Here is a 26,147-nt window from a genome sequence, read left to right as displayed (position 1 = left end):
AGCCAGAGATTACTCTCCTTGAGTTTTGCAATTTTATTTTGGTGGGAGATTTAAACGGGATTATTCTAACAGAGACAGTAATTTCCAACCCAGAACAGCAGATGCAGGATTTGTTTGTCTGACAATACCTTGGGTGAAAGAATATCAGCCTCAGTTCTCCAGCACTGTTTTGCGTGTGCTAGACAGAGGTTTTTGTGGAGACTGTTGGGGTTTCCTTCCTAAAGTGATGTTAGAGGAATATCTGGATATATGCAGATATCAAAGGGAAAAAAAAAAAAAAAAAAGGAAAAAAAAAAGAAGAAACTTAGGGTACTTTACTTTATCGATGGAAATATAATCACTGACAGAGCATGGACATCTGTGAACTAGCTGGGACAATGAGGGAACTAATCCAAATCTACCATTAGCAATGAATGAAGTCCATTTTGAGTTCATAAGTGATTGCTGCTTAGTCAGAAAAGCCTCTCATCGAGACTGCAATTTTGCTTTTTTCTCTTTCCAAATTGACATTTTATTTCTCCTTTAGTTCTTCTGAAATATTCTAGTGACCCTTAATTTATTTAAGCTTACATTTATTTAATTTATTTAATGGGCTATTCTGTAAGACAATGAAAGACGAAAGAGATGGAAGGAAAAAGACTGCTTTAAAGTGTCACTCTATAATGAAAACTCCATGAGCATCCTTATTCTTCACACAGTGATTTCCCAATTAAAGTAGATCACAATTCAAATACTTTTAATACTTTTTTTTTTTCAACAGTCAGGTACTTGCCACATAGAAATATGCAAGACAGCTTTTAATTCCTAATGCCTGTTATATCATCTACAGTAATAACGGATAAATAAACAGGCAAAGTCAGTGATTTTGTTGATGACGCATAAGCCAATATGTCATGGTAGCTGGCATTTAAATGAGGCAGAACAAACAAAGGTTTTGTGGTGCATACCTATTCAGCTTCACCGAAATGCCACTATGCTCTGCTGCACTCAGACAAAGTAGCAAATGGTTAACATCCCATCCCCAGGTTACCCGCGCTGTATGCAACATGACTGCATTTTGCTGCCCTGGGATCAGGTTTGGTCAGGTTACCAAAGTGACAGCAAATGAGCTGTGCAAATCAAAGAAAGATATCAGAAATAAACTATTACATTATATTTTATTTCATCCTTTGAGCTATACTAAAACACCACTGAAATGCTTACACCGTGATGACAATGAATAAATGCCCCTGCGCAACTGACCAGCAAGGATTGTGTGAAATTTATCACAATATTACTGGAAATATTTATTCTAATGACATGTGCAGTAGCAAAAGAGTATGTAATGTAAAAAAAAATAATCAGACTGATAACAGATTAATACATTTATCTTACCTTCACATACAGCTGTGTGCAATCCCCTGTGCTTAAATGGAGGAATCTGTGTACGGCCAAACACGTGTGCATGTCCTTATGGATTCTACGGGCCACAGTGCCAGAGAGGTAAGAGAGTCCTATTTATCATGTTGATAAAAGATCCAGGCTGAAAATATAAATATATCATTACCTACCCCTACATGCAGTATATCCAGAGATTTTCCTTGTCATAACTCCCTGTGCGCTTTTTGGATATTATGATCTGTCGTAAATCCACATTAAATTGTTCTTAATGGTACTGTGACGGAGTAAGCACTTGTTTATGATGGCATTAATGACAACTAAACAATTAATTTAAAACTCTTTGGAGTCAGTGATATCACCAATTCACATCTATTCAATTACTCTTTAAAGCATGGGTCAACTTTGTTCATTTTGCAGAGCCCATAGTGTGCACTACACTGCATTTCAGAGCCTGATGATTTTTTATCTTCACATGGGCCTCACCATAACACCTGCTTGACCATCCTAGTGTATAGTGGGTGGGAGACTTATATAGGACTTCCTTAGGTCCCTGCTCATATATTTGGTCAAATATCTCTCCTTCCAGTGATAGGACCTTATTTTGAATCCATCTCCTAAAGGAGAGAGCTCTAAACTGAGGCTAATAGTGCCTTGGGCTTCTGGCTCAACTCATTTGTGCTGCAAAAATCAAACTAATGAATCCTTTAACTACCTATTAGCCCAAGCAGAACAGATGTGAGATAGGAACTTAAGTTTAGAGCTCAAAAAGCTGACAGACGCTTGTGTTAAGAATGGCTTTAAAAACCTCTCCTAATCTGGGAATATAAATACACTGTCATTACCAAAACAGACCTATTTCAATATTAGAAGTTTATTTCTCTTTCTTTCTCTCTCGTTTCCCTGGAAATATTTTTGCAAGTGAATGATTCATGAACAAAAATCTCATTGCAAGTAGAGCTTGCTGGAAGCTCTTTGTGATGCTGAGGGGGGAAGGAAAGAGTGAAAATTATACAGACTCTGTAGCTTGGTGACCTTTCTCTTGGCATTCCACATAAAAGGTGGTTTTCAACATCTAGGTGATTTGGAATTTTTATCCTGAAGAGTTCTGGTTTAAACAAAACTAAAATTTGAAAATAAATCTCTACATTTGTGGAATATGGAAGTGGTACGGGGAGAGAGTGGATGGGTGCTAGAGAACAGCAAAATCCTTCCTCCACTTTCATTGAGAAAGGGGGAAGAAACAGTATCAAAACAAAGTTATCAAATATCAAACACTGTTCTATATTTCAAGGGCAGCAGACCTTGGAAAAGCCCTTTAGCTAGAGTTAAAAACCAGAGATTCTCTGCGATATTCCTACCACTTAACTGCAGGTATCTAAAAAAGACCCTCAGGTGCGAGGAGTCACATCCCACAGTCCTTCCAGAAACAAGGGAGAATCAAGTTTTTCAGATTGGTGTCTGACCGAATCACCCTTTGGAGAAACACCTTATTTACTCTGACTGAACAAAAAGCCTCTGCAGGTGTTTCTCCCAGCACAGACACCTAAATAGAGGCTATATATAGGTAACACTGATACCTGGCATGGTTTCAGTGCACTAAACTTTTCCTTTCCTTCCTCTAGCTGTTTGCATTCCTCCTTGTAAGAATGGTGGGCACTGTGTTCGAACCAACGTGTGCTCCTGTACCGAGGGCTACACTGGAAGAAGGTGTCAGAAAAGTAAGTTACAAACTTCCCTTTGCTTTCCAATCTGACTCATAAACAGTTTTTATCCCTTTCGTGCAAGTTCAATGGAATATTTAGTATTGATTTATGCCCTGTTCATCTACATCTCTATCACAGCACATAGAGGACTATGTTGGGTCTAGAACCAGCCTGTCAGTTAGAATAGCATTATGTCAGATCAACGTGGGGAATGGAATGTTTTGCTGGAGTCCTGCTTAAATATTACATGCATTCAGAATGAGTGATGTTCATTGTATTTGGACATAAATTAATTATTTTGCATGAAATATTTTGTGGAGAAAAAACTAAAGCCAAAGGCAAAGGAGCTGATCAAGATCCTTAGAAATATCAGAATATCATACTTCTAGCTTAATTAAGACAGTTGGCTAATAATGTCAAAGCCTTGCCTTTGTTTTTGTTACTGAAAACTCCCTCTTCACCTTAGCATCAGTATTCATATTTGATTCTTCTATTCTTATGGGGGAATAGTTTTTTTTGGCACTTTTACCAATTCTATTGCTCAACAATATCTGTCACCCAGGGAGTTTAGGATATGTATGTGAAAACTTTTTTTTATTATTATTATTTCTTAACTGGTTTGAAATTGGCAAAAGGGGAGCTGTGAAAACAACCGTTCTTGGCAGGAAGAATCTGTACATTTCCAGAGCACTTTATGTTTCTCGCACACAGAGAAAAAAGCTAGTAAAAAAATTCCTTCCAGCAACAAAAGCCCTCTCAATCCCCATACTGCAGCTCTCCTCTCCTTCAGTGGAGGGAATCACGATGCACAGTTCTGCCTGGCTGCAAAACACATGACTGAATAGTCTGTTCTGGCAGGAACAAGCTGGAGGGAAGAAAGGACAAAAAAAAAGAAAAAAAGAAAAAAAAAAAAAAACACCTCATGTTTGGCATCTTGTTTTTGAGGTTAGAGAACATTAGAAAAGTGCTGTTTCCAGCTTTAAACATACTACCCCATCTCAAGAAAGATCAAAGAAAAAGAGTTGACCATGACTGGAGTCTAGCAAAGCTCTCCCCTAAATGTTCCAGCTGCTACCAAACCCACGGCAAACTTCTCCCCCCCTTCCAGAGTTTATGAAGTTTTGTAGCCCATCTTGGATAACCTTTTGCAACAGGTCTTCCAAAGAGGATGAAAATATATTTGTTCTGATTAATCTGAACATCTGTTCCACTCCCACTACTATATAGTCTGGGATATAGTCTGCTTTATTTAGCTTAATGTTATAAAAACTTTAAAAAAGGACCTGCATCTGTGATGAATGAGGAGAAACATGATTAAGTGGGAGGAAAAGGTTAATATTTGCTTCCTCTTACTGCCCACTGGCTTAGTAGGTAAAAACTGCTGTGTAATGTTTTAGTTTTTCCTGTTTACAATCAATGACACCTGGGACTGGTTTCATGCTCCATAGAAACAAATAGGTTGTTTGCAAGCTCTTCATAGCAAGCAGTTTTTGTTAGAGCTGTATGTCTTAGCACTGCTGGCAGAGGAACTGGTTTCTCTCTCCTCTACCAGAGGTTCCTCTCCCATTCCCATGAAGGACTGGAGGCCACATCCAGGACTGAGTCTCAGCTCACCTCTGGAAACACTCCCCACAAACGCTGTGAGAAAACAAATGGTCACACTGGTCAGAGGCGGCCCTCGGTCACATTTCAAAATTCAGATGACAGAAGCATTTTGTGCCTTTTTTTTCCTGTGAGGTTTTAGATACCATTTAGGCATTGACATAATTGGTCAGCTGGTGTACTTGGGGCACATTTAAGGAATTATAGACATAGCCATGCATGACGAAGTTATTCACCCAGACAAATTAAAGAGCAGAAAATAAATTCCTAGAATGAATACACTCCACAACACAGCCCTGTTTTCTTTAACACAATGGGAAAAAGTACCACAATACTCATTTTATGTAGATCATTAGTGGTATCACTAGCTGTACATGTATTTATACATTTTCACAGTTATCAAGCAGCGATGAAGCATAGTGGCAACATAAGAATAAGTCCAATCAGGTTTTTGAGCACTTACCCCTCAGATATATTGGCACTGTTTCCACTGCTTTTAAACATTTCTCTTTCCTTCATAAAATCTCTGGACAGAGATACAAAAGTTTCAGATTGGTTTTGGCAGCTTCACATTCTCAACCGAAGGAGGTAAGTAAAATTAAACACCATGGCAGCCAACCAGAGATGGGTTATCCCTAAACCGAGCCCAGATTTGCCTCCGGTTTGCTTTATATGTAGAGCAACATGCCTTGGGATTTTCATGTCCATCCCTGTATGGTTTGGCATTTCTAATGCTCTTGGCCTGTGAACTAGCAGGGCACAGTGGGAGCACCATGCCTTCGCCATTCAGCCTTAATCGCTTATGCTTCCTTGGCGTGAGGAGAAAGCCTTTCAGCCTGAAAATTCATGCTCGTTCTGCATGTAAACACACTGTTGCCTCAGAAAAGGTGTAAATCAACCAGGTCTGATTGGCTGCCAGCGGAAATATAAGGCTTTGCCTGGTGTGTTTACTGATAAATAACCGCCTGGTGATTATGCAAACCAGCCACCCACACCCAGAACAAGAGGGTGTCAGAGCTGACAATGAAATGTGCAGCTATGCATCACCGATTGTACAACCTTGCATCCTCGTTTGCTACGCATTGTTTTCAGTGTAATCAGTCTTGTTGAGCGTAAAGAGGCAATGCTGACAGTATCTCAAAATGAAATATTTTTCCAGATCAACTTTGCATCAAAGAAGCACTCTCTGCTTTAATAATAAAGAAAAGCTATTTGTGCGTGGTTTTGAATTCCCTTTTGAAGAAAAAGCACAGCTGTAGCAGTCCTGGAATTTCACTCCTTTTCATGAGACTTCGGTATTCACACCGATTTCTATTACATCCTCACAAACATTAAAAGCAAAGAAAATAGATTAAATTTTATGTATTTACACACATTTTCATCAGACTGCTTTATAAACAACTTTTAAAAAAGGAAAGCTAATAAAAGCTGAAGAAATCTAACAAAAGCTGAGCTCACTTTTTTTACAAAGGATTGCAGTGAAGAGAAAGGGAGGAAAAGAGGGATTCACAGGACCACACGTTTATCCCTCCTCTGCTGCTCTCTACTTCTATCAAGATCATCTCTGAGTAAAAAGGCAAGCCACAGCTCCCTCTGGAGCTCACGAGCAAGCAAAGGTCACAGGAGAACAAGGCTGAACATCCTTCTCCTCCCTCCTGCAGCATACCAAGCGAACTGCAGCCTGCCCTGCGGACCCTCAGCCCCCCTGCACCTCACCCTGCAGCCAGCCGGGTGGATTTTACATGTGGTTTAAAGCAGAGGCTGCATTTCTGCACACAGCTGTTTTACAGTATCAGATCCAATCCTGCAGGCCGAGCGTCACAAAAAGCACCACACTGACACCAGGACTTTGCAGATTGCGCCTCGAAGTTAGTAGATAATTATTTCTCCATTTCTGTAAATGCTGCAAGCAGGATTTATAGGCAATACACAGCGTGCAATATAACTCACACTCATTCTTCAAGCTCTGCTTCCTTCCTTTCCCTCCCCTTCTCTCTTTCCTTCCCAGTACCACGAGGACTTTGCTGGCATCAGAGCTAGAGGCAAACTAAATTGGAAATGTGAACACTGGGTTTCAATGACAACTTCTTGCTAAGCAATGTCATATTGTGAAAGTCACTGATTTCCTGCATTCCAGCCCTCCATGCTGTGTTTCTGTAGATTACTGCCTTGCGAGCTGCACACGCAGGAAGTTTTACTGCTCAACGAATTACACTTCCACTGAGTTATCATCTTGACAACTGGTAATATATTCTCTGGAATATCTTCATAGAGTATGCAGATTGACTCAAGCCATCTGAAACCAGCTAGTTTGCAAACGAGCACCAGGATCCCCTCCCACACAACTGAGGAGGGCACAATCCATGTACCTAATCCAAATGGATGGAGTCATCTTTAGCGTGAGACCTGCTTTTCATATGTCAGGGATGTGCTCGGAAGCAACAGCTAATTGACCAAGATTGCTGGATAGCCAGTATCCTCAGAAAGTGGGTGTTTGGAAATAAGTAAACAGCTGCTCAAGCAGAGAGGTTCATAACTTGCTGCTAAAAGCATTAGTTCTGCTGACAGAGTAGGAAGATTGGCATCATTGCTTGTTGACTGGTTGACGTGTAGTCTGGGGACATGGGAAAAGGAAACACTGCTCTCAATTCCTACTTGATGCTGAAGCCCACATAAGAGAATACAAGGGTATCAGGTGTCATCCTCCTTCCTTGGGCAGGATATACAACAGAAGATGAAGAAAAAAAAAATATTCAGGGCTACCACTGTCTTTCTCATTCAGCTGAACACCAACTGATCTGTGCATCCTGCCTGGGGGAACGGGGACAGCTCTGACTTCCCAGAGACAGGGACAGAGCCAGAAGGGAGACAGCAGCTCAGGGGGCAGTCTGGGGTCTGCACTCAGAGCACTGCTCCTCTCAGCTCACTCTGAGTAAGGATGCGCGACAAAGCCATCAGCTGGTCTTTCGTCAAAGCTACGTTTTGTTTGTATGTATACAGATGGCGCATTTATTTTAATAGGGGCTTTGAGCACATGCAGTTGTCTCTAAATTTATTTATCAGCAAGAGAACAAGAATGTATCTGGGTAAGAAGTGAATATATATCCTAAATAAGAAGCAACGAAAACTTATTAAATTTTTATTCCTTCCATAAGAAAAATATTCACAGACTACAGAATGATTTTTGCCGAAGTAGAGAATCTGGGGTTTGGGCCAATATTTCTTCACTTGTGTCTTAAATGCACTAAAGAAATGTGTCTGATCTGCTGCTGTATGTAAACGCATACTTAAACTAAAATAGCAGGGATTCTTGAATTGCTGCATTTCTCTTTGCAGTGGCAAAAGAAATTTTTTTTTTCCACTAACTGATTTAAGTAACAATACTAGGTGGGGAGGAAGGGGTCTATTTTTAAGTAAAATATATATTTTTAAGTCTTCTCTTAAAATAGGGAGTGTAAGATCTACTGCTGGAAAAGCACAGGGAGTGGGAAATGCTGGAGATTACATTGTCTGCTTATCCACAAAAAGACCTTGGCGACACAATCCTCTCTAACATCGATTCCCAAGTAAGCCTCAGCCTACTTCCTAAGACAGATAATAACACGATGAATAACAGATTAGTGCAGTGCCAAAGCAGAGAGCAATCCTTTTCTGCAGTTCCTGCCAGGGCTCTCACCCAAGGCAGGTGCCTTCTGTGGAAGAAATCCTTGCTCCTCGGCCATGCTACCAGCCAGGCCACAGTGATGTGCTGCTGTTCCACTTCTTAGCTTGAAACTGTGTCACCCATTTTACTGCAGTGCTCTTGGATTCCCCTGCCCAAATCTCCCTTTTTTCTTTGTACAGATGGAAATACACCAAATTGCATCAAGCATAGGCAGTGGCTTAGCCCACTCAGAACAATGAAAACACGCCTAAATGGCAGGTCATAATGCAAGCACAGAAGCAGCAAAAACAATCAACAGAGGAAAACAATGTATATGAGAATCCTCTTTCACTTCTTATTCAGGCATGACAACGAAGCAGCTCTACAGAACAATTTATACACACACTGTAATGGTTCACTGACCTAATAAAACACAGAGCATTCTTCAATGAAGAGAAAATGTTGCCAAACCCAAGACCCTAACAAGATGGGAATATAAGTTGTGCTGAGAGTATACTTCACAATTCCCCACGTTAATTATATACTAACAGTCACAAAGATGAGGATAAAGTATAGCTAGACTCTTTTTCAGATTAATAGTATTGCAATCAGACTAAAACCAATTGGTAAATGAAAAAGAAGGTTTTGCTAATATTCTCAAAACCTGACATTTCCTAGCAGTATATTCCCCAAATATACTTCATGCACAGCTGCAGATGCTTATTTTGTTTATGGTGGCTTTCATTCTGAAAGATGCTGAAATATTTTGCACATATTCAACCATCTTACCATAGTACTTCTAGGAGTTTCTCCTGGTAAGAGACAATAGGAAAAGTGAAGATTGGGGCACCCAGAGGGAGAAATATTTCAGCCCAAATAGAGTGGAGAGTCCCCTCTCTGAATCAGAGTGGCAATTCTTTATTAGTTTCCACAATGTCCTGAGCTTTAAGAGTCTTGTCCACCACACGCTGGCAGAGAATCATTTGAAAATAAAGACAGAGAGACCAGGATCCTCTGTTACTGGTAGAAAATTGTGTCATCTGATGGGAGCAACATAGCAGTGCAGACAGGACCCCAGTACATTGTGTACCGACACTCACAGTTTAGTATAGCATCTCAGCAGTTTGGCCATCCAGTGTCCATTATTTTTCCCATTTTCTTTTCTGATTTAATACCTGAATTAGATTTATTTCCTGCTTTAATAACTCTAAAGAACCCCATAGGTATATCAGCGTACACATCAGAACAAAGACCAGACGCAATTAAGCAAAGCACTGGCGTCATACTGCTGTCTATATGGCCTATAATTTTTCAGACCAATTTTTTCTTTTGAAATGTGTGCTAGGTCATGCAAACTAACTCATATTGCTAGAGCTGTGTGGTAATGTGAATATATTATAAATGCAAACTGTCACGACACCCATCACAATTACATTTACAGCTCCCTCTGTGTCTTGTAGTAATTTGTTCTCCTGCACTGCATCCCTCCGAGGTTTCTACCAGATTATTTTTACTATTCAGAAAGGTAATTTATTGAAGAAGTGCTTTGCATCTCTGTCAGAGATACGTGAAGCAAGAAATGGGGATGAACAAACCTCAGAATGATTGGTGGCTTTATAAGGCTAAGGATCCAAATTTTAGAAGCATCTTGCACAAAAATTGCAAACTTTTATTACATGACAAAAGTTACTTCTTAAAATTTAATCTAAGGCTATAATTACTGATACTCATTTGATCACATATCTGAAGTCAGTTTGCCAGAGCTTGGACAGAAAGCTCATGATTTACAAATCCAAATCAACAAAAATGGCGAATTTCAGAGAAAAGCAAGCTCTGGAAAAACATACATCCCTAAAACTTAACACATGCAAAACTAGATCCTGACTGCCCTTGGAACAGACAAAAAGGGACTAGAAATTGCTAGTGTCCCAAATCTATAACATGTTTTTCAGAGCCATGTACATTCGGGACCTTCACAGCAGCAGATATATTGTTACATCCATCTCACTAATGATCTGTTGAGCATCAGTTATACCCTCTAAAGTGCAGAATGACATTTTTTACCTTGACTAGTTTCTGGCTGCTGTCAGGGCAGTAGAATCCATGTAATGGTGCCCTGGGTTAGAAATCCCCTCTTTGGCCAGAACACACTGGTTTTGTGATTCATTTCTTCAAAGGACTAAAGATCATTCAGCAAGATCAAATCTTTATTCAGAGCCTGGAAGCATCCAGCCAATCCTTTCCTTACTGCACTCAGGATAATGTTTCATTTGAGCGGTGCTGCTGAGCTGCATGATGCATCCAGAGAGAAGTGGAACCTTTCTTCCAGCCGATCAGTTGAACTGTGTTATTTTGTGAAACTGCTGACCTGGCCCTCCAGTTCTCCTCCTATGAAGAAGTTCATCAACATCCCTCTACTACAAGGCTACATTTGCAAGCTTGTCACATTCCTGGCACTGAGCTTGTCCCCCCTCTGGTGTTTTATCAATAGGTGATGTATATTACCTATAAACTTTAGAAAAGGACTAGAAGTGCCAGTTTTAACACAGAAACCAACTGCTTTCACATCTACTGGTTTCATTTTTGTTCTCAGCTTGACTTCTGTCATCTATGTTTTCCTGACAAGACCAGTCGGTGTTATTTTTAAATCTGTCCCTTGCTCTGTATCCTTCCTGCGTTGTATCTCCCCAGCTACAGCTCTATGTTTTTGAGAATGTCACACCACATCAAGATAACCACTGAGCAGAAAGCAGAAAACGAACATTAAAACAACATGTACACACACAAAAGCCAAAACTGTGACTGATCAAGCTTCCTACTCCTCAAAAGAGCCATTGAGAGAGCAAGTACAAATATGCGCTAGAGCCACAGAGTAGTCAGTCCAAAACCAACCCCAGCCAGAAATAAAAGCAGTGCCTATGAATCACGTACAAATGACAGCATAGGGATGGTGACAAAGGGTACATTGAAGTATATATCTACCAGTAGGTGTTCTTTTGGCTACATTTCTGTGTTCTTTGTCAGTGAAGCTGTAGCCTGATGCATTACCTTAGCTGGCCCACACAGATGTTACCGCTTGAGGCTATTTTCTCTCTTCCATCCAAAGGCAGAATGCACCCAGAAGCAGGTCAATTTTATCAGCTTCTACAAGCAAGGGGAAAGGAAAAATAAATAATAAAATATATATATAAAAATAAAAAAAAAAAAAAGAGAAAGAGAAAAGTTGTCTTGAAAACTACATCTTCTAATCATCACTGCAGTGTGACACACTGTCTCCTCATGAGCAGCATGACTTGGGATGCATGATGACAGGTAATTCTTGATCCAGAAAGAAATCGTCAGTGCACTCTCATTGTCAGAGAAGGACATGGATGTTCAGCTGCAACACAGCATATTACTGAAACATTGCATAAAATCCCTTTCTGCCAAGATTTTAGAAGCCTGATTTAATATTCCCTCTGCTTTGACGTTATAAGGGTGGTGATGAAGATTCTCCAGTTTCAACAAAATTACAAGGCTTTCACTCCTTATTATCATCCACTTCTAGCTAGGAAAGGTGCAATGGGGTACATGCATCAAAAGGTGGCTAAGGTTCAACCACAAAAGTTTTTTGTCTGCTAATCCACAGAGGCAATGGGAGTCTGAAGGAAACATCTGCCTTCTTCTAATCACTGTAAACTGATCAGCAGTTACTACTGGCTAATACTGTGATTGTTAGACCAAGAGATTACTCCCAATTGCTTGTAGTATACGCTGTGAAGCAAAGCATGCCCACTGCTTAGCTTCACCACTGGCCCCTCTTTGCATAGCAGGGATATTTTGCTTAATATCATGCATGTTTTAAGGGAAAGCTTATTGTAAATTTATTGCAAGAAGTGCAGACAAAGGAAGACACTGGAATTGTAGGTGTCCATTGCTGATGCTACTTACACCGGGAGGACCTACTAGACTTTAGAGGCAATATTTAACTTTTGCTTTTATTTTTCCTTAGAATTTTAGTAATCTCTGGAATTATATATTTTGCAGAAAAATTATTGCCTTTGGCTGACAAAGTGGGAGGTCTGGTTACTGTAAGGACATTAGGGCTGAACTGCTAGCTATGGAGTTCTGTGGAGGCTGATAAAAAGAGTTGCAAGAAGCACTTAATGGGGTAAAGTCAGCCTAGAAGGGATAAGCTATTAAAAGGGTCACAGGAAATTTTAAGTTATTGTAAGGTCAAAATGCATTAAAGCCATCAAAGGGAAATAGCTGTTAAATAAAACAGAGAATTTAGCAACTCGTGAGTCCCTTTCAGTACATAGAAGAATTGTGTACATTTTGTATGATGTTCCGTGCAACACCCGTGTTTTATCTTGAAACCTGCAGCTCCTAGTTACCTTATCAAAATCAACCCTCACCTGAAATATAGCGTGTAATCATGCTTTTTCTTTAACCTGCATTATCAACTTCAACATAGGCTTACTTTATCTAACTTCCCAGTTTCAGAAAGCATAATGTCATGGAAATCCTTTCTAGTTTTAAACTGTGGCCTTCACACCCTTTACAGCATTGAGTAACACTGCTGCATATGAAATTCGGTGCTTCAGTTCTTACTGAAGAGCACAGAAATGCTGACGTTAACACCGTGGGGAATGGGATTAGGGCTTTAGCAATGCCTGCTGACTGCCAGTAAGCTTGCACCCAGGATATTTAGGTAGAGGAAGGCCCCCTCCAACCCCAGCGATATGCCCTATCAAACTGTAACAAAGGGAAGACACAAACATGTTTACATGAGTTCCATTAAGGCTAGTTCCCAAGGCAGGTGGAAAACCTATCAAACCACTGTTGTCTTTGGGTCAAGATGCTAGGCATTTTTCAAGGGGAGGGGAGAATAAAGAAAGGTAAGTCTTTACAAAGTCATGCCTGTGCCTGGGAGGTTTACGATAATTTGATTTGCTCTCCTAGTGTCTGATAATTTATTTAGTTTTCCTATGAGAGGCTGTAACATTTTTGTTTGCTATTTTGAAATTGGAGCTCCTCCACGGAGGCCAAGGAGTGGGACTAGAATGGATCAGAACTAGTTATAATCAACAAATGTTGAAGTCTGCCAGATGGGTATTGAGATGGGAGTGTATTTCAGAAAGTTAAAGAAAGGTAGAACAAGGTAGAGATGTCAGACAGAAAAAGGGGAAGAGACAACATGGCATACGTTTACATAAAGGTGCCTTCTGAATTCCTTGAAAAGACAAGAAAGTGTCTGCCCAGCAGGGCAAAGAGCCAAAACTGCCCACTCCACAGCAGAGCAAACTTGGCCCTGATCCTCAATTTCCCACTTAAGTACTTCCCTCAGTTAACTTGGAATTGAACTCCCTTGGATTTATTGCCTAAGTGAGAGATGCTGTAAGCGATAAGCAATGTAAAAGAAGTTAGTGCTATACTTTCATGGTTACTTGCTCATTTGTAAGGCAGTTGAACAAAGACAAAAACAGATCCCAAGTTGAAAATCAGTTTGAACTCTCATGTTTTACTCAGGCCAAGACTGGACCTCCCACGTTACGTAAAGCTTTACTGAATTACAATGCAAAATGAGCTGGAACAAGCTCAGTTATGCATAAACTGAAAACCAAAACTGAATCAAAAAGCACAACAGTTTCATTCCCTGTAATTGAAGGAAGCATCCGTTGTCATAGAATTTTTTAAAGTCTGATATCAGAACAAAACCACTAGCATTATCTTAAAGTGCAATTTTTTGTATAAGGTGAAAAGCACATAAAAAAGTTAAGAGACAAAAAAAATAGAAATCCCTGTTTGAACAAGTATTAAGTTGCTTCTAGTTATTTTTTCTTGGCTTCACTTTATATTGGTGAAGAGAGGAAGACAGTCTCTTCTGATCTCCAGATGAAATTCTTGGGTTTCAACATATCACAGAATCACAGAATTTCTAGGTTGGAAGAGACCTCAAGGTCATCGAGTCCAACCTCCAACCTAACGCTAACAGCCCTCCACTAAACCATATCCCTAAGCTCTACATCTAAACGTCTTTTGAAGACTTCCAGGGATGGTGACTCCACCACTTCCCTGGGCAGCCTGTTCCAATGTCTAACAACCCTTTCAGTGAAGAAATTCTTCCTAACATCTAACCTAAAACTCCCCTGGCTCAACTTAAGCCCATTCCCCCTCGTCCTGTCACCAGGCACGTGGGAGAACAGGCCAACCCCCACCTCGCTACAGCCTCCCTTGAGGTACCTAAAAAGAGCGATAAGGTCATCCCTGAGCCTCCTCTTCTCCAGGCTGAACAAGCCCAGCTCCCTCAGCCGCTCCTCGTAGGACTTGTTCTCCAGGCCCCTCACCAGCTTCGTCGCCCTTCTCTGCACCCGCTCAAGCACCTCGATGTCCTTCTTGTAGCGAGGGGCCCAAAACTGAACACAGTACTCGAGGTGCGGCCTCACCAGAGCTGAGTACAGGGGGACGATCACCTCCCTCGCCCTGCTGGTCACGCTGTTCCTGATACAAGCCAGGATGCCGTTGGCCTTCTTGGCCACCTGAGCACACTGCTGGTCTGAGCACAACATGATGGTCTTGGGACAGCAGATTAGCCATGAGTGCACTATGGTCTTTGAATGTCACAAAGCTTAGGGTCATCTGAAATCTAGATCCAAATTTTATGATTTGGGGTGATATACAATATACACATATACCCAATATACAGCTGGGGGACAGAAGCCTTATTGATGATGTGAGATGAAAAGGGGGAGAAAAAGAAAGTAGGGGTAGGGGGAGAGAGAAGATGAATTCATAGTTATGGTTTCCATAACTCTTTGAACTCATCTAGGTTTTGAAGAGTGTTGCAAGACTTTTTGATGGTTCAGCAAGAACTCTAGATCCCTGTTAGCCTTAGTAAGCAGAAGCAAAGATTATAGCATGGATCAGAAGAGGTGGAGAAAAAAGGGCAAAGAGGGTGACAGTTTAAGGGCTTGAATCCTAGCAGCCTTCAGTAACTATGGGTAAATCTGACCTGCCTGAGGGCAGGTCACTGTGCTGAGATCTGTGAGCGTTGGCACAGAGCAAACCGCAAATGTAGCAGCCAAACAAGAGCAGCCATGTGGCTCTAAAAGCTGCCAGTGCAGCAGTATCTGCGCCAAAGGAATAGAGCAAGTGACCAGGACACAAAGACCTACAAAAGCAATAATTCTGTGCATCATATTATTAATGTTCATAATTATTCAGGGAAATAATTAAGGTATCTAAATCTGCTTATCTAAAGATACCTGATCATATACCTAAGTGAGGAACAGAAGGTTATTCTCCCTTCAGATAACAGTTGATGTTTTTTTGCATGCCATTTTTCGAACATAACTCCTATTTTGTGGCTGTGGGGTGGGTTCTGATACTTTCAGAGCCCTGTAAGTAGAAATGTCTTGAAAGCCAGAATTACTACAGCATCACCATTCAAGTTGTCATCTTACTGCTGATGTGCCAAAAGTCAGCACAACCTTAAGGCTAAAAAAAGCCTAAAGGTACTGTAGTGCTACATTTTAGCTGCCAGCCCCCTCAGTACCTGCAGAACATGTAGCCTGCTCCCAATAGAAGAGCAAGTTCTCTTGTTGCTCCGCACACAGGGAGATGATGATTGCTGCTAACAGCAATGGGACACTGGAAAATCCCATTGTGCCCACAAAGCTTGAAAATGGCAGAAGCTATTCCACTCCAAGCCTCAGCCAGACTCCTGACTCTCATTCTCTAATCCAACCATTGCTAGTTAACACAGCTTCCTTTTCTTCCACTCAATTATCAAATACAAACACCTTCCATGTAAGAGGCAAATCATTCCATCACAACAGCATTTGTCATGTCTCTAAATTGCAGCACCTCTTATAGGTCCTCCCCTGAGTTACTGTGACAGGCAAGGAGAAAGAGCTGGCGAGGACTTTGGGTACATGCATGTGGCATCTACCACATTTTCCTATCTCAAAGCATCGCAGTCACAGCATTCGTTGTGTTCAGACTGCAGATGTTTGATTTGCCAAAACAGTGAGATCTTACTGTTGGGTGTTGAAAAATACAGGGCCTGATGTCAGATGCAAAAATTAGCAACAGGATTTTCAATTAAATCTAACAGAAACTTGTCTGGTTTCTTCTGGTTGAAGGAACAACTCAGCTTTTGCATCTTACTCATATGAATCAGTATTATAAAAAGGTAAGTACCTTAACAACTACTAGTGCAAAAATGTCTACTTAGTCTTTAAGTTTAATTGAGCACAAAGATGTTACACAAATTTTCTGAAGCCAATCTATCCCATTAAGCCCATTGTTATCCAAATATACATCTGAGAATCTGTTTTCCAACCAGGAAGGGTTGGAAACCCTTTAATGCTTTAACTAGCATTTGGTCTGTCCATAGCTGCCACAAAAAAAAAAAAAAAAAAAAAAAAAAAAATCTTACTTGTTTATCTGAGAATCCTTGTAAGTAACTCGTCTCTCATGTGTCTGATGAGGCAGCTTTTACTGGAGATTAACCAAGACCCTCTACACAAAGCTCAACATATTCCAGAAGGATGTATGGGAGATACCAAGCCTCTGAGTCTTAGATTCTCAAATCCAAATTACTTTCCTGCTTTTTTTTTTTATTATTATTATGACCAATCAAACCTTATGAAAAGATGTTTATAAGTCTCTAGTAAAATCTTCCTTTTTTTCCCAGCTGCCATGTTCTTCATTTGATATGTATCTGCAGGTGTCTGTGATCCCATGTGCGTGAACGGAGGGAAGTGTGTAAGCCCAAATGTCTGTGACTGCCCATCTGGTTGGAGAGGGAAACACTGTAATAAACGTAAGCATTTCTACTGCCCATCAAACAAATCATTGCTTATTACTTAGGCCAGTCAACTTCAATTGTAATCTTCTTTTAATATTAAAAAACAATATAGTGCATAGAATTCATTTTGCTCCTTCAGCAGTTTGAAGAAAAACAATTTTAAGCACAAGCAATACAAAATGCTATAAACATTTGATGCATGCAAAGAAAAAAGCTGTGTAGGGGAACCCTGGTTCTGCTTCATTCAGCTGTCTGTTATACATCTTGTTATGGAAATTCATTTTTATAGTATTAAACTTGAAGCATTTATTTTATGTTTTAACAGCTTCACATATTTTGTTATATTTTACAGAGAAATGCCATATATTTCAAAATACAGAAATATTTAAAGCTTGCTATAAAGCCTTCCAAACTGATATACTCTCAAGGTCACCAGATACATTTTGGTGCACAATTTCAAGAAAGATGTGTTCTCACTCTGTAACTCTACCATATCTGACTACTCTTACATAAAACTATCATTAAAAAAAGAAAACCTCTCACCCTAAAATATTTTCAAGGAGTATTTTTCCTTATGTGGTTATTCATTACCATGATGTTGACAGATAAACTGAATAAATTTATAATCCAGATGATATACTGTATGCAAACCAGATTAAAATATTGGAGTTTTACCCTTTGGGTCCTGGTAGTAAATATGATTTCGGAACCAGTGTTTTGAAATTATAATATTAATAATTTCTTCAGAAATTCTGCAGGAAGTCTGTGTCTCTCACTTTTTTGGAAACTCTGAATAAATAATATATACACTGAACGTATGAAAACCTACTATGCATTTCAATTTACTTATAATGTGGAACACATTATATGCATATAACACATAGGAATATACCATATGAACATATCATATGGGGAGTATTCTTAACTGATAGTGAGCTGAATGTTAGAAATAGCCAAGCTACCAGTAGGCTGTCATCAAAGATATCTTAAGAAAGAAGTAAATATCAAAGAATCCTACACACAAATTATCTGATGAATAGAGCACATGAATTCCTTTGGAAATTAGCCATTTGAAAAGAAACTGAGCAGGTCACTCTTTCAGGCATATTTTGAACGTCTGGATATGTTGTTTACATCTTCTCACTTGTTTCATGTCAATCTGTTCAGCTGTTTGCCTGCAGAAATGCCTGAACGGTGGTGAATGTATAGGTCCAAACATCTGTGAGTGCTCTGAAGGATGGGTAGGAATGCTGTGCCAGACCCGTAAGTGCTGCTCTAATTATGACAGTCTTGTAGCCACACGTGTTGCACCAGAGATCTTTACACATTAACTCTTCTACTGTGTTTACACTACATGTAAAAGTCAACCATAAGATGATTAGCACCTAAAATCTGCCTCTTATTTGTCAGAACTGTCGTATGCTGCCAGTAAAACTATTATTTTCAAAGACATTTCTGGACTCAACATCCGTGTGAGGAAGAGAACTGACAACCTTTACTTACGCAAATGCTGAGCTCGATTTGCCAGACAATATTAATAGGTTTTAAACTCAATGATTTGAAAGACTAAATAAAAAAGAGGGGTCAGGGACAAAAGAAAATGGAGTGTCCTCTTCAGCATATCCAGATGGCATTAGCACAGGAAGACACCAGGTACCTGTTAACCTAGGAGCCCAATCCCGCAAGCCCTACGCATTCGATGTGACCATTGAGGTGGCTTTGTACATGCAGGGACTGAAAAAGCTGGAATAGGAAGAGCCCCATTATTGGCCATTATACAGGGTCGCTTCAGTGTGTGCATGTTATTAGCTTTACAGTAAAAGGGCATGAAGAAAATATCAAGGCATTATCCCCTTTAAAGGGTAATCTTCCTTTCCTCTCACACTCAGAAAGCATAATTACTTATGGAAATCTTTTGTCAGTTAAATCCCAATGGTTGTGTAATTGTTTCTTTGCACCAGCTGTCTTCTAGTTCAAACATTGTAATGTTTAAAGTTATTTATTAGTTGATAACATATCCCTGGTTCAGTTTATTAAATAAATAAGCAAATTGTGCTTGCTCCTGCGCAAGGCAAGTAAGACTTACTATCATTACCAATTTCTGCTGTACTATGCAGACACACAAGCCTGGGCATTATTTTAATCTATTTAATCAGCTCCTTTGAAACGTTCCTTCAGATCTGTTCAGTTGATAGCCACTCTGTTTTTACTATTTCTTCCCATGCCACTGGAGTGGGCAATTAAATCAGCTCTCTGTCCAAAAGGAGCTGTCCGAAACTCCTAGGTCTCACAGCAAACCCAAATAATCACCAAGTGGTTGGAATTTCACTATTTTTCAAACAGAAAGAGAGAAGACTATTGTCAGAGAGCAGATGGCTAGGTCTTATAATGTTGCTCCAGGGTATTCACAATGAGGCAGGGAGATACCAGGAGAAACAGAAAGTCTTCATCCTCACAGATGTTACATATAAAGTTTTGCATGAAAGTATAACCCCTAAAAGCATGTCTGGTTTTGTACTTTGACAAAAAAATGTATTTATGTATCTGAACTCAATGAGTCCTCGCAGTGCCACCCTTGTTCAGAAGCAATTTGGGCTGGTTTGTGACTTTGGGACTTGTTCAGGTGTAGGAGGAAGGTAGATAACCCCAGCTTCATTCTTTGTTTTCAGCCCATGCTCTCGTGCAACTGCCCTTATCGAGATGGCAGAGATGGGAATGTAGATGCAGGTTGCATCCCCACACTGAACACCATTTTTCCTCACTAACTTCCTATCACATATCCGGTAGGGTGACCAAACCAACGGATCTATAGGAACTCCTGTTACTCTTTTCTAGACATTTCTCAGAAAGAAAAAAAAAAAAAAAAAAAAAAAAAAAAAAAAAGTGTTTCAGTCCTCTGTACCAAGACAGCTAGCCAAAGCAGGCCATTAAGCCAGCAAAAGAGACAATGGACAAATACTGAGAATTTATCTTGTGGGTTTTTTTTTTTTTCAGTTCTTTTGCAATGAAGATTGCCACTGTCCAAGTCAGAAAAAAAAAATATCTCTTAAGTATTTTGAAAATGCTTCAGAGATCAAGATTGAACTCTATGGTCAGGTGTAGCAACACAAGTTGTGGAGCTTGTATCTGATTTGGAATGAGTCTGCTGCATGTTGGAGGGGCAATCATGCAAGCAAAAACTTTGCCTCTTTTGCAATGATGTGCAATGAAATTGCATTTCCATTTAATCTGGTGAACTACAAATTTCTCAATGTTATGATCAGTCAAACTCGCAGTGACATTGCAGAGATGCCTGTGCAGGTTGTTTTTCTTACAGTTTTACCAGTCTCTGGCAACCGCTGCACTGCAGAATTTGGCAAGAGTAAGAGTAGGTTAAGAGACTTTCAGGAGACATTGTTTCAGCAGTAATGGATAAAATGCAATAGTTCTCTTTTATCAGACTGTAAATAAAGAGGTCAGTCGAGAGAATAGTTTTCTTCCCCACTCATCTGTAACTGCACAGAATAGCTTCTGAAAGAGAATCAATAAAATAGGTCATTTGTCCCAACAAATACGGTGTACGGTGGAATACACACATTATCTTTGATAAATACCTATGACTTTATGGCCATAGACGGTCATAGAACAAGGAATAATGGTCAAGTCTCAGACAGTATTGCAAATGTAAGGAAATTACCTTTCAGGAAGACAGGTTAAAAAAAAATGTCATTTGAAATATTCAACGTGCCTTACCCAGAGAAAGTAGCAGCTCCATAGATTAGGTTCCCTCCATTACAAGATTTTTTCTCTTCGACTCCCTCATTAACTTTCATAACAGCAGCACAAATGTTCTAAAAATTCCCTCTTGGAAAACACAGGAACAGTATCGCAGGATCACCATGTTTTCACGAAAAATTATCTCCTTCCCATCTGAGCTCAGACACCCATTCTAAAGCTCCATGCCCGTGGGTTCCCCCTGCATCCTTCACTGTTAGCTCACATCTCCCTTTTTCTTGAGCTCAAAAAGAAATATTAGACCAAAGCAGTGAAGACCTAATGGTACAATCTGACTACCCTGGTAGATTTAGCCAAAACACAACCCAGCAAAGTCATAAGGCTTCTGGCCAGAGATATGAAGCAGTTGTTTAAGGATCAGAGTGCAGGATCAAGGTATAACTCTAATAATTAATTATAAAGTATAAGAAGGTTATAGTTGTGAAGGATCTTCGTCATTAAAATTCATACTGCTATCTTCTGTTCTAATATTATTGAACCCATACTGCCTTCTCATTTGCCCTTCAGAATATCTTCTCTTTATTTGCATGTTATAAGTGTCAAGCTTATAGCCTTATAATTTCCTCAACATTCTTGCTCCTTCTCTCTCTCTCTGTCTTGAACAACATGTCAGACAGGCTTGCTTCTAGCTTTCCTGTGTAACCCTTTCAATCCTTAAAAAAAGAAAAATCGTAAAAACGATTGCCATTTGCATGCAAATTATAGTTCTGTTCTTTTAACATCCAGGGATAAATCTCTTTCTGTAATGGGCATTTATTGATTATAATTTTGTCATAAGCTTAGCTTATTAAATGACTTTCTGTGCTGAATCTGTACAGGATAATGCACACATAGCCTGTGTCATTTTCAGTGTTTAGAGGCTTAGCATCCCTTGTAAATACATTTATGAAATATTCATTTGAACTTCAGCTATGTTATTATCCTCTGTGATTTCAATTCCAATTTTCTTCCAAAATGTTTTTAACTTTTCTCCTAACTGAGCTCTTGTTTTTTCTGAGCACTACAGCAGGAAGCAGTGGGTGGAGAGGGAAAGACAAGCAGGTAGCAAAGGATAAAGAAATAGAGAATCTTTTCCTTTTTTTTTTTTTTCTTTGTTTGCATTATCTGAGAATCAAAGTAACTACAGATGAACAAAAAAAAAAAAAAAAAAAAAAAAAGTCTGGTAGCTTATCTAACATCTGTTTTTCTGCCAGTGCAGACCAGAACACCCTAGCAGAGTTAGAGATCTCCAGAAAAGTCTACCTCTCTTTTCCTTACCTGGCTTCATTTTATCCACTACAAAGAAGAAAGGAGAATTAATTTCCATTTTACCTGTGCCCAAGTTCATATCAAATTATATGTACTAATATCAGACACAGTTCTCTCTCTTCTAGAACAAAAGCTTACTATACAGTGGAACAAAACTGGTGTGGGCACAAGGAGCCCCTTCTGCTGTCAATGCACAGACTAGCAGAAGGTGGAAAGTGTTTTGTTGTTTTATTTTCTCTTTTTTCTTTCTTTCCTTTTTTTTATTTTTTTTTCCAATGAGTGAAATTTTTTCCAGTTATATATGAGTTCTTTCAGCCTATGGAAAAGCTGGGGAAGCAGTTGGAAGATGAACAGTATGCTGTTATACATCCAGTGTGATTTCATTTCTCCTCTGCCCCGTCCACAGCTGGGATCACACTTGGGCTTCCCCCTCTCAAAAGTAATTCAGAGTTTGCAGCTGCCCATTGTGGGTCTTGGGGGTTGTTTTACAACAGATAAACCAGCTGCAAATAACAAAACCAAGTTTGCGTCTTGTTTCAACAAAAATGACACTTTTTAGCTTTTCAAGATAGATAGCTTTTCAAAACTAGTTGATCTTTAAGCTCCCTTCCAACTCAAACCACTTTATGGTTCTATAATTCTAAAATAGCAGAAGTATTTCAACTAGCTCTTACAGTAGGAAGTCAAGCTGCTAGCTGCAGGTCACTGGAGTCCTACAACAGAAAACCACCTGGCACAGCTGGCTTTTGAAAAGGATCACCTGCAGGTCCACAGCATGTTCCTCTTCTAGACATGGTATGGGTCAGCAGTTTTGACCAAAGCACGAACCCTCACTTAAACCACAAAGAATTTCCATGAGCTTAAATTTGTGTCAAAATCAGATTCTAAGACCAACAAATCCTGGAATTCATTCCTTTATCCCCAGAATTTGTTGAAGTTGATTTTCTGCAAAAAGCCCCTTGTAGGGATACATTAAACTTTTTCAGATCTGACCAAATACTTGGCTCAGTAGTGAAGGAGCATACATATAGGTATTGGAGCATAGACATACTTTATGTCTTATGCTTTATTGACATATAATGGCATATACATTATATTCAGATCTTAATGGTGCATGGCTACCTGCTTTCCTATATGGCTCTCTCTGACAAGAAAATATAATAATCCACTTGTTGATATTTATTTGGCAATATTTATAGAAGTCTTAACTCATGAGATCTAATTAAAATACTAAGGGGTGTATGTTCTGTTTGAATTGGTGCCCTATGAATTGGCTGTTGTCTTTCCTCTATGCCAAAACAATGTCATAAGAATATAAACTGTATGAACTGAGCATGAAAAAATGGTTGAAATTTGAGTAATTCAGTTGATAATATTTTATCTCCTAAAATAAAATAAAATAAAATAAAAGCCCTGATTCTTTCATTAACAGAATATCTTTAAATGGATAAATTATTTACATCAAATAAATGTACTCTATAAGTACTCTAGATAAGATTAAAAACTTTTATTCTGATTCCTTTATTGATTCTTTGAGACCGTGAAATTACATGCCCTTGTTTCCAGAGATGTGAAGTATGCAACTCACAAAATTCTCCCTTTTATTTATTGTAATAATATCACTTTGAGGAGTAAATATTTAACCTATCTTTGCATCTCAAGACAAGAAAGGATCTCTTAACAGCTGTTATTTTATTTCAATTGGAACAAAAGCAAATCGATTTTGACACGAATCTGCCCCAACCACTGATGCCCAGAACGTATCCTGGCTTTCCAGATCAGGGCTTGCTCTGATCCATTTCCTGCTGAGCTAAGGTGATTATTTTGGCACTCTTCTCTTTCCCCATCATTGTGCAGAAGAGATAAAGAAAGAAAACTGTAAATGTAACAGACACATAAGCATGAAAAATCCTGTGGCACACATTTTTAATGCCTACGTATTTTTTGTCCTTTTCTCCATCATATGAAACTACAGAACCATGATATATTTTGTCATATCATTGTCATATCAGTTTTTAAAGCATCTGAGTATTTCCTTTCTGATTACAACATTTAAAGTGTATTTCTAAACAATTTTATCTTTCACTTGTAGCAATTTGTGAGCAAAAATGTCTATTTGGAAGCAGATGCATAAGACCAAATGTCTGTGCTTGCAGAAGTGGCTACACTGGCTCAGCATGTGAAAAGAAGGTAAGGTATCAGCCAAAACCATTGGATTCTTATAGTAAGGAGGAAAAAAATAGCTGAATATAACTGAAATAGTTTATAGGAAAAGTTCTTGATAACCTTGTGAAAGATGTAAAAAAGGTTATAAAGGAGTTTAAAGGAAGTTTAATGACCACTAAGCTGCCAAACTAACCCTGTACACAAGTTCTGCATGTAATAGTTTAATACCTCAAATATAAACATACAAAAGCCGTGTCTATTTTGATAGTGAGGGTCATCCTTAATACAGTTCTCCTGTCCAAAGCCACTAAGCATCTGCACAGTAAACAGTTCTCCAGGCCAAGACGGGATCTGCCTCTCTCCTCCAAGTAACTTCCTTAGAGGCTCTTTTCCACATGAGCCCTTTTTGGTGCCTGCTGCTCCACCACCAAACGGGTGCTTCCAGACATGCTCAGACAGAGCCACAGGGACTAAATCCCTGTACCCTTTCAATGGGAATAACAGACACTTGAGTGAGCGCCACTTTTTTTCCTAATCTGCACACCCTTTTTCCCAGTGAACTTTCTCCCTTCCACAGTCACAAACATCCAAAATATTTCATATGATTGCCACTGTCAGGGGCCACACAGTCACTTCCTGCAAATGCAGCCCTATCCCACTCCAGTGGCCCGACTTTCCCAGTCTCCAGCTTTCAGAAGGGCAGCTTGCCCTCTCATTTACCTGTACACAAAGGCTAGAGGAAAAAAAAAATCAACATATTTTCATTTCAATTACATTATGCATTAGATATAGCATGAAAATCTCTTCAGATAGTCATTTTATTCTGCTAATGATAATTAGATTTTAATATCATAATTAAAGTTCTGTATGGATTTTCTTAACAAGTACATCTCTACACTAAATTACAGCCCCTATATCAATAGTGAAATGCAGCTGATGTAGATAAGATGAGTAAGTGTTTCAATTTTCTATATATATGTATAAAATCTATCAAAGGGGTTGGCTGTAGAATAGGAAAGCATGGTGGGCTTTTTATCAAATAATTAACAAAAGTAGAATGGATGCAGGAATAAGCAATAAGGATGTAAGAATAACTCCTAGATAAACTGGAGTTGTTGTCTGCAGGTGTTTATATCCAAGGAACTTTTTCTCAGGAGGTCAAGAGTTGCCCTTTTTGATAAACCAGACGAGGATTAGCAGGATTGTTGTAGAGCATTATTCTAGGTGTGAATGTGTGAAGTATGATATTTGTCAGTTCACAAATGAAGTGGAACTCTGTTGTACTTCACAGAAAATATTAAATCAAATACCAGGCTTCCTTTTACACATGAATAACCTATTACACAGTAAATCAGTCCTGAAAGAAAAAGAAGGTGGCAAAAGACTTTGCATATTATGTAGGCCCAAAATGCCAAGCCATCAATGAAACATGTAAACACATGGGTCTCACTAGCAATGATTCATCTCACATTTTTTAGGACTGTTTGAAGCAGTCCTTCAGTTTCATGGCTTATTCTGCAGAAATACTGATTGGTTGCACTGATGTGAACATGCATTGCTTTGATGTGAGGAAGAAACCATTCTGAATAAAAAAGAATTAACAGGTTTCCTTCAATCTGCAAGCCTTGCTTAGAGCTAGAATCAAAGTTAGTAATAAAACTGATGGATTTAATGGCATCTAGTTTAAATTACATGACTATATACAACCAAATAAGCTACACCTCCAAAAAAATCAAAATTATAAGAGATATTAAAATACAAAAGCTTATTTACTAGCATGGATTATAGTAAATTGTGAACATAAGGGTTTTTAATGCATATTACTGTAGAGATGTTA

General features: G+C 39.1%; 1 protein-coding gene across 1 annotated transcript in view; it reads left to right on the top strand.

Annotated features, from left to right (window-relative positions):
• The window catches only part of LOC311210619 (von Willebrand factor D and EGF domain-containing protein-like), a gene marked incomplete at both ends in the record, with an annotated part of 180,403 nt that overhangs the window by 144,911 nt on the left and 9,345 nt on the right, over nt 1-26,147 (top strand). Inside the window, 5 exons of the mRNA XM_084288620.1 lie at nt 1,387-1,482; nt 3,003-3,098; nt 17,042-17,137; nt 18,290-18,385; nt 24,237-24,334. Coding sequence (XP_084144746.1) covers nt 1,387-1,482; nt 3,003-3,098; nt 17,042-17,137; nt 18,290-18,385; nt 24,237-24,334 — 482 coding nt within the window. The remainder of the gene's footprint in view (nt 1-1,386; nt 1,483-3,002; nt 3,099-17,041; nt 17,138-18,289; nt 18,386-24,236; nt 24,335-26,147) is intronic.

The sequence above is a fragment of the Netta rufina genome, assembly GCF_964035555.1.
Source record: "Netta rufina genome assembly, chromosome: 6".
NCBI lineage: Eukaryota > Metazoa > Chordata > Aves > Anseriformes > Anatidae > Netta > Netta rufina.
The sequence above is the reverse complement of the archived record's forward strand: the minus strand, read 5'-3'. Positions and strand labels throughout refer to the sequence as shown.